Source organism: Fistularia commersonii, chromosome 27 (assembly GCF_037954325.1).
Source record: "Fistularia commersonii isolate RoL2024-O1a breed Wild chromosome 27, RoL_Fcom_v1.0, whole genome shotgun sequence".
Taxonomy (NCBI): Eukaryota; Metazoa; Chordata; class Actinopteri; order Syngnathiformes; family Fistulariidae; genus Fistularia; species Fistularia commersonii.
This window is the reverse complement of record NC_141310.1, coordinates 13890591-13899692: the sequence shown is the minus strand read 5'-3', so window position 1 is coordinate 13899692 and position 9102 is coordinate 13890591. Positions and strand designations below refer to the sequence as shown.

Sequence of the window (9102 nt, the reverse complement as noted above, 5' to 3'; positions counted from 1 at the left end):
GGGGGCTGAATTTTAGGAGGAAAAAAAAAAGGTATATTATACAAGAAGGGGGCTGAAAGAATGTGACTGAGTCAATAGTTGTGGCGGCTAAGTCTTCCAAAGTGTTTGTGTGTCAGGTACGGAGTCTCACCGCATCCTGCCAACTCAGCTGAGAAAGAAAGAAAAAAAGAATTGTTGTTGCAGAAAAAAAAAAAAACAGACGGAGAGATTGTTTTGAAAGATTTATTTTCCTTGGAAGAGGTCTTTCAAAATACTTGTAATGAGATCTGAACACACTTCACACACACACACACACACACACGTGCGCGCACACACACACGCACACAGGACAGAAAAAGCCGCTCTCCGGTAGTTTTGGCGAAGATTCTATCCACGGCACGTTAAAAACCTGGGAACGGTTTTGAAAACACGACACCGGACAACTTCCACTTTTCTGGCGGGGATTAAGATGGACTGTACAGAAGGACGAGGAGATGATTGACTGGAATGTCTCGGGGCGGCCGGGGGGGGGGGGGGGGGGGTCACCTGGAACTACAGCAGGGGACAGAAGTGCAACCAATCACACGGCCCGTCTCCGGGTCACGTGACCCAGTGAGGACGCGAGCGGTTCAAATACAAAACCTCAGTGCGGGGCGGGGTCAGGGGTCAGGGGTCACCAGTAGTACAGGGTGGGCCCGGGCGGGTCCTCAGAACGGGGAGAGGCTCGGCACTTTGATATTGATGTCTCCGATGTTGATGTTGCGCGGGATCTCGGGCAGGTTCATGTTCTTCACGGCGGAGACGGCGCGGGCGGGAGCCGCCGACAGACCCCCCTGCAGGGACACACGGAGGCACGGAGGTTAGCAGCTGGAGCTAACAGGGCTTACTGATCACGCAGCGGTTGCAATTCAGCACAACCTTGGCTAGTTTTGTGGACTTTTATAATACAGTGGTACCTTGACATAGGAGTGCTTTAACTCCGAGCTCCGGCCGTGGCTCCGTGGATGTTTAGCTTTGTGATCGGAGCTCAGATCTGAGTTGGAGCAGCGGGGTGAGCGTTTGACGCCAACATGGCCGCCGCTGTCCAAGAAATGGGGTTTTAAAGACAAAGGGTCGTGAACTCGTCCATGAAGAGATGGAGAAGTTCCTGTTGGTGACATTTGGTGTCGGAGAGCATCTTCTGTGACAAGGCAGGAGACGTTTACGGGGATTTGGTGCGACGAAGGCGGGAATGTGTCGTCGGAAGCGGGTCGGGGACGATTTGCTGGTTTTAGAAAGAGGATTGTAGTGTAGCAAAGTTAGCATATTAATGTAGCATTAAGGGTGGAGCCGGTAAGCTAAGTTTAGCAGCCTCACTCCGTCCATAAATGGAATTTAGACATAAAGTGGAGCAAAGTGTGCACGCTACATTTAGCATAGCATTGTAGCATTAAGGGTGGAGCCAGGAGGATTAATAACCTTGAGATTAATAAACTCAAGTAAATACACTTGAAATAAATGTCGTTACATTCTGTTCTGTTCTATGTTGTTATGTTTGATCCCTGTTTATTTATAAAGTCAATGTTTCTTATTTAAAACCATGTAACAAATACAGGGGCTTGAACGGATTCATGTCATTTTAACGTGGAGATTGAATTTGGCGTCAGGAGCTCGGTCACAGAACCGATTTAACTCGAGTCAAGGTATGACTGTAATGTACACGATTTAGTGGAAATAACAGGAAAAAACAGAGATTGCACAACAATGATGCCAAAAGCTGAAGATAATGACCCTTTCTGTTCGAGCTAACTGAAGCGGCGATGCTAACACGTCTGGATCACTTCTTCAGAACAAGCCCCTCACGTCTTCTCATGTTGAGTAGCAGCAGCTGCAAACAGCTGGTCCAGGAAAAAACATGTCCCTGAACGTTTGGAGGACTTCCATGGATTTCTATTGAACTCTATGACCTCAGTGCTTCTCTGGGAACTACAAGATACTCATCAGCTTGATGACGGTACTCCCTTTTCCCCTACGTGAGCCGGAGAGCTCATCGCTAGTTAGCTTAGCACGACAATGACGGGTTCATCAAATACATGTTCTTTTCTCACGGTCTGTGAGATTCAGGAATCTTTCTCTCTCTGGCTGTGACGTCAAGTGTTCGGCCATGATGGCACTTTTGGGGGAACCTCCTGCAGAGCTGGTCTATTGTTTTACAGGTCAGCACGTGACCTGGCGGCGTCCGGACCTCGGTCCGACAAGTAGCCGCGGCGTTGATTCCCAAATGTGGCGACCGGTGCGCGGCCGCAGGAGTGGATTCGATGGCTACCGCTAATCAGAGGCTGCCATTCACTGCGCTAAGCTAATTAGCGGGGGGGGGTGTGTGTGATAAGCTAGCTCAAGTGAAACAGGTGCATCTCTGCGTCGACCGCTCACACGCTCCCGTAAGGAGTGGCGCCTGACCTCTGACTTCTCCATGCGGTTCTGCACCTCCACCTGGGCCACGATCTCGTTCATGTTGGTCTCCAGCACCATGCCGCCCATCACCACCTCCTGCAGGATGTAATGGACCTGCCGACAGAAACGGGTGTTAGCCAGCACCGGTGGTGACATGACCACGAACCGGACCAGGTTTGGGGCCGTGAACGTCTCCCGCGGGTCTGTGGCACCGGGTCATTGGGCTTTAGATCATTGGATTTGAACCGTTTTCACGTTTTTTGGCACAAATTATGGATAAGCACACCAGCTGGGGACGTTTGAAAGAAGCTCTGAGTGCAGCTGGAACGATTTCCAGGTTGACCTGCAACATTTCCGCGTGATTATCTGCCGCTGAGAAGCAGATTTCACACTGTGACCACGTGATCGCTTACAGTAGGCACGCATTTTAAGAGAGACGAGCGCAGAAAACACGGGTTTTGACGGAATCCTAGAATCTCCGGGGGCAAAGATCATTTTCATATCCAATCAATGCCGGGACGGTCGGGATAATCCCGCAGCGGACCGAGAAATATTACATTCGACTCCAAAGGGACGGGAAGTGCTTGATGAATCCTACATGTGGGATACGAATCACAATCGAAAAAGTCTTGCGCGGGTCTTTGTCGCCCGGGCAACGCAGCTCTCCGAGAGCAAAGGCCTCTTCCTCCCGGGCCACAAATGTTTCCACAATTCATCTCGGGAACATTCCTGAGACGCCGTGACGTCAGTTTCCTGCGGGGAAAATTCAATCAAGATGGTGAGAGACGAGCGTGATTAGCGCTCCGGTGACCCCGCCGCCGCCGCCGCCGCCGCCACCAGCACGGGCTCGGCGGATGTGAAAGCAAGCAAGGATCCACTTTCTTCTCCTTCGGCTGCTTTTAGGCCGCATACATTCAAACATGTAAGGGGGGAGAACGAACCCTGACATCTCCACCATCGTCTCTGCGCTTGCAGCCGGGAGGATCCACGTTTGCTCCCGGGTGGAAAATAACAAGACACTGCTCCCGTACTCAAGCTGGAAGCTTCCAAACTTCACCAGGCTCAGACCGCCAGAAGGAAGAGGCGCCGCAGACTAATAACTGGAGCTGGATGGCGAGGAGGAAAAACACCATCACGAGAATCAGAAGCTTGTTTTTTTTTTTCTTCCCCCAATTTATTATTCGCCACAATACGATGACTTTGCAAAAACATTTTTAAATGTTCCACATTTCTTTTATGCAAATTCGAAGAGGATGGGTTTTGCAAAATATTACGAGAACTGGGTCATTTCTGACTGTGTCTCTTCTGTGAGTTTGTTTAAACCAGATTGGAAATACAAATAAAACAATTTAATAAGATGCCAAAAAAAAGTCAAGGTCACCTTCCTCTGCAGCTGACAGAGCTCAGAGGGCTGACACGCCGTCTCGGATCAGACCGCCTGACTCGGGTCGTCCGTCGGCGTCAGAATACGGGTGATGACAAGGGAGGCGGATCTGTGTCCTGGCACACTGCGCCTCACCTCCACCGCAGAGAGAACCCTGAACCCACTGTTTCCTCAGGGGGTTCCTCCAAGGTATTTGGCAACCTGGCCATTCAATCAGCTACTTATTGTTGCTTCTTCCGCGCCGGTCATTATCTCAGCTTGCGTTTCCTGTATCGTGTCGGCGGAGAACACACGCGATTGCCTCCGACGGGGAGGAAGAGACTCGCCGAGGCGGTGAGGAGGTGAGGTGAAGGTGAGGAGGACCTCAGGCAGCGGAAAATTAAGAATAAAAAAAAAAAAACCTAACAGGCCCTCGAATGTTGCGGTGCATTTTTCAAGATGATTTTCAATCGACCGGCTGCCCGACGGAGCGCGCGAGGCGGGATGTGGGGTCGGAAAGGAAACGTTTCTCACCTTGTCCATGTGGAAGATGAGGTCCAGCTCGCAGACGTTTTCAAAGCATTTATCCAGCGTTTCCACAAACACCTGGCGGAGGAGAGTCAAGCACTTGTCAAGATATTAAATACATATTGAAATGTCACCCGCACACTGGTCTGCACACTTTGACTGAACGCAGAGCGGCTGAACTGTGCCGTGCTTTCTGACCAAACCTGATCGGACCGAAGGTGCGACAACCTTGGAATTCATTCTAAAAAAACATATTTCAGGGGAATGACACCAGATCAGGTGCACCAGAGGACATTTAACTGGAGTTGCGTAACTGCGGGGTGTGATGTGCAGCAACATGGATAAATAAATAAATGAAAAAAAAACAAACACCTCGCCAGAGGGTGAAAACGATGTGTTTCAGCTTGTAAAGTGTCATGTCTGTCACCCTTATTTGTATTTCAGTAGTGAGTGATAGAGGGACTTGGGCTTCCAGGGGATCGAGTCACAAGCTGAGCCCACCTGGATGAGGTCCAGGATGCCCAGCTCGCTCTCGGACGAGTCCACGCAGAAGACAAAGTAGAGGGTGGCGTAGTGCCGGTAGATCAGCTTGTAGTCCGAGCCGCCGATCAAACTGAAAACACAGCGAGGCACGTTATGAGGCGTCGAACCGACGACTCTCCGACGGGAGGGACGTCCGCTCCTCCGAACCGAGCCGCTGGAGAAAAACAAAGTTAAACGGACCAAGAGGATGTTCTGCTATGAAGCTGCATTTCGGCGACCGGTTGCCTCGGAGGGAGAGACGGGGACCGAGTCCTGGTTCACGTCTGGAGCTTTGGCTCCATCTAGTGGACCGTCGTGGCCCAGATGGCAAATCCGGCCTCACAGCCGGACCGAGAGGACGACTCGCCTCTCAGCCGTTCTCCCTCAGGATTCTGAGGTTCAGGCTGTCAATTCCCTCTTTACCGTAAGCGATTTCTCATTTATCAGTTCACAGTCTAAGGCACATTTTCTACACCGTTTCTTCTGATAATGACGTTGTATTTTGTTGTTGTATGAGAATATTTTTTGATCTTTTCAAGCCAGTTGTGTATTTCTTTTTGAGTCATTCCTGACTGAACTACTGATGCTGACGTTCAAGGCCATCCACAGCCTCGCCCACGCATATCTGTTCCACCTCCTCCACATTCACCACCGCTCTGGAATTCACTGCCACCCAAACTCACAAACATCCAGTCATTCCCCCACTTCAAACCACAACTCAAAACACATTTGTTTAAAGCGGCCCTTTGCATCTGCGAGTGGATATGAAGGTAGCAGATGTGACGGGGAGGATCCAGAGAAGAAGGGTAGATGGAGAGGGTGGATTCGGTCTGGAGACCTCTGAAGGGAAAAGCCAAAAGCCAAAAGCAAAAGAAGAAGAGGAGCATCTGTATTTTTGCAGGCAGTCTGTCCACTTGCCTTCCTCCCTCCAAGAAGTTGCAGACGTTGTCATCTCTCTTGGACACCAAGTGAAAAGTCTCACGGATGATCTGCTGCTGCATGTCCTCAGCCTGGAAGGGAAGCATTTGCCACGGTCAAATGAGTGACTTCAAATTATACGTTACCGGTTGCTATCTGTTCTTTTGTCTGTCTACTTGTTGCAGGAATCGCTTAGAATCGCTTAGAACGTTTGCTGGCGACGTGGGAAGCCCCATATTCCTGGCCAATTACTATTTTGCTCACGCTATACAGCAGCTGCAGCCATTGATAAAACATCAGCAAGACTGGTGTCATTGTGAGAATGTAAAGAAAATGCGGGTATTTGTTGTGGCGATAGGAAAAGGTCGACCTAAAACTTTAGCTTCTGTTTTCAGCCCGGCACCGCTGTCTGGCTGCAGATCGATAATGCTATTAGCTCATGCTAGCAAATGTTACATAAACAAACCGTGAGCTTGTTGTGGATTGACTGGGTTACAAATAAAACAACGGAGTACACACAAAACACGGTTCCACGATATTTTTGGAGAAGACAACGGAGAAAGCACACGTAAATAAAAACGAAAGAGGAATCAATCACGGGTATGCTATCAGGTATAGCCGCATGCTAAATGTTTGCTAATGTTCGGAGCCAAAACAGTTAAAACACTTACAAAATACTGATAAAAGCGGATCAGCCGCGGCTTTCCGTGGTTGTTAAATATCAAGATAGCTTTAATCATCTTCTTTCTGCAAGCTGTCAGGCAAACGAAGGAATAAATTCGGGGTGTTAGGCGCCGGTCGGTGTTGACATTAGCAACGGCGTCCCTCAGCTGACCAGACGGTGCCTCCTTGTTTGCGGCTCGACCTGCAACCCGGAAGTCGAGCATTGGTTCCGGCCTCACCGCGCACACGGTTCCGCTCCTGCAAAGTTCCTTTAATTGTATATTATTATTTATATTCAACCGCGTAAATACACATTTATTCATAATACGTGTGTTTTTCTCTTGTTTTTTTTGTATACTAAAGGATTATTTTGTGCTGGCTCAGCTGGGTAAGTGAACCTCGTAGTGGTGACACCAGGAGGTGCATGAACGGAGGAAATGAAGTCTTCTTCTTCTCCTTTAGGGTTTTCCCTTCAGGGGAATCCACCTTCTCCATCTAACGCTATTCTCTGGATCCTCCTCTCTCACATCAAATACCTTCATATCCTCTCTCACGACGTCCATCCATCTTCTCTTTGGTCTTCCTCGAGACCTCCAATTCCAGCATCCGTCTACCAATATATTGACTCTCCCTCCTCTGTCCATGACCCAACCATCTCAGCCTGGCTTCTCTGACCTTCTCTCCAGAACATCTACCATGTGCCGTCCCTCTGATGGACTCATTCCTGATCCTCTCCATCCTGGTCACTCCCAAAGAGAACCTCCACATCTTCATCTTTGTGACCTCCAGCTCTGCCTCCTGTCTTTTGATCATTGTCAGTGTTTGTAGATCATCTCACCACTGTTTCTTCCACCTTTCCTTTCCTTCTGGCTGATGTTCTCCTATCTCTTCGTACCCCTGACACTTTTCTCCACCCATTCCAACCTGCTTGAACCCGTTTCTTTACCTCTTCTCCACACTCTCCTACACTCTGGACTGTTGACCTTGAGGGCTCAAAGCCCTCCAGCTTCTTGATCTCCACTCCCTGTATCCTCAGCGTTCCACCTGAGTTCCTCTCATTCACACACAGATACTCTGTCTTGCTGCGACTAACATTCATTCCTCTCCTTTCCAGAGCATACCCCCACCTCTCCAGATGTTCCTCCACCTGTTCTCTGCTCTCGCTACAGATCACAATGTCATCTGCAAACATCATGGTCCATGCAGAGTTCTGTCTAACCTCATGTGTCAGCCTGTCCATCACCACTGCAAGCAGGAAGGGGCTCAGAGCTGATCTCTGATGGAGTCCCACCTCCACCTTGAACTTCTCTGTTACACCTACAGCACGCCTCACCACTGTCTCACAGCGAGCATACATGTCCTGCGCCAGTCTAACATACTTCTCTGCCACTCCAGACTTCCTCCTAAACTGTGATAGTTCCTCTCTCGGCACCCTGTCGTCTGCTTTTTCTAGGTCTGCAAACGCACAATGCAGCTCCTCCTGACCTTCTCTGTCCTTCTCTATTATACGTAGTAAATGAGGTACAATCTGTTATTTCAGACTACCTCTTCTTCCCACACGGACAGAGCTCGTCCGCCTCGAAGTTTAACAAACAGCGGCGTCCGCTGAGGCACCGCAGCCCTAGTGAATCAATCTATAATCATTATAACTAATATCTTTGGTATGACATTTGAACAGGTTATCTGCGGCGCCTGAAACCTTTTACACCAGAAGACGTGTAAATCACAAAGACAGTGACGCCTCTTTCTCCGGCCTGTCCTTTGGCGCCGCCTCATAAATCTCATTAATAGCCATGACATCAAAATGTGATCATTTGATTCATTTTCCATTGAGCTGATTATTGACCTGAGATAGGATGGAGTCAGACGAGGAGAATTTATTAGATTTATTCCCACTGGCGAGTCTTGCTGCAAAGCGGTCTTTCAACCAAACACGAAAAATAAATCTATATCAGAGAAACTGAGGTCAACTTTGCAGATAAAGGTTTCCCGAGTGTCATCAACTTCCCTGCATGTTACGTAAAGCGGTCGGTCTTTGGGTTTAATGCACCAGAGCAATTAGCCGGGCTCCTTTGTGAGGCTACCTTTGGTGAGCCGCCCTGACGTCGAGTCAAACACGAGGACTCGCGGCTGCACCTGCCCGCCTCGGCCTCGCCATTGATGGCGTCTGAGGCACCGTGAAATCTGCTGACGCCGCGACCGACGGAAGGACGGAACTCAGGCAAGCGTTTGGACCGAAGAGGAACCCGATTCTCCGTGCGGTCCTCGACGAACCCATCGGACAAGTTCCTGTTCGGGAGCCAGCGCTCTCCAAAGTTCCAGAGGCCTCCTGGGCGGGGCTTGTGGAGCTCGGTCTTTTCTGATTGGTCAAAAACGTGGGCCTTCGCTGTTCGGCGGCGCTTTCTGAGGTTCATTAATGACATCTAACTCCAAAAAAAAAAAGACTATTTCATTGATCGTGTTTTATTTTCTGAAGTTTCTGCTATTTTTGTTTTTTAAAAGGTCCGGAATATTTCAGAATATTTATTTACGATTTATTTTAGATGAATATTGGTCTCCCATCAAGTCTGCTGATTTTATCTTCAATAAATCGGAGATGTGAAGCAAGCGATGAGCAACAGGTGAATTGAAAATAACAGATCCATCCATTGATCTATCAATTGATCGATCGATCGATCGATCGATCGATCGATCGA

At 49.1% G+C, this 9102-nt stretch overlaps 1 protein-coding gene across 1 annotated transcript; it reads right to left on the bottom strand.

The window, feature by feature from the left end:
- Nucleotides 1–208: 208 nt before the first annotated feature.
- Nucleotides 209–6602, bottom strand: ap3s2 (adaptor related protein complex 3 subunit sigma 2). Its single transcript, XM_086174578.1, has 6 exons — nt 6415–6602; nt 5744–5835; nt 4805–4916; nt 4310–4381; nt 2419–2526; nt 209–812 (listed from the first exon to the last, which is right to left on the bottom strand). Exons 1-6 carry the CDS (start codon nt 6481–6483, stop codon nt 687–689), a joined length of 579 nt encoding a protein of 192 aa, XP_086030704.1. The 5' UTR covers nt 6484–6602; the 3' UTR covers nt 209–686.
- Between the last annotated feature and the right edge of the window lie 2500 nt (nt 6603–9102).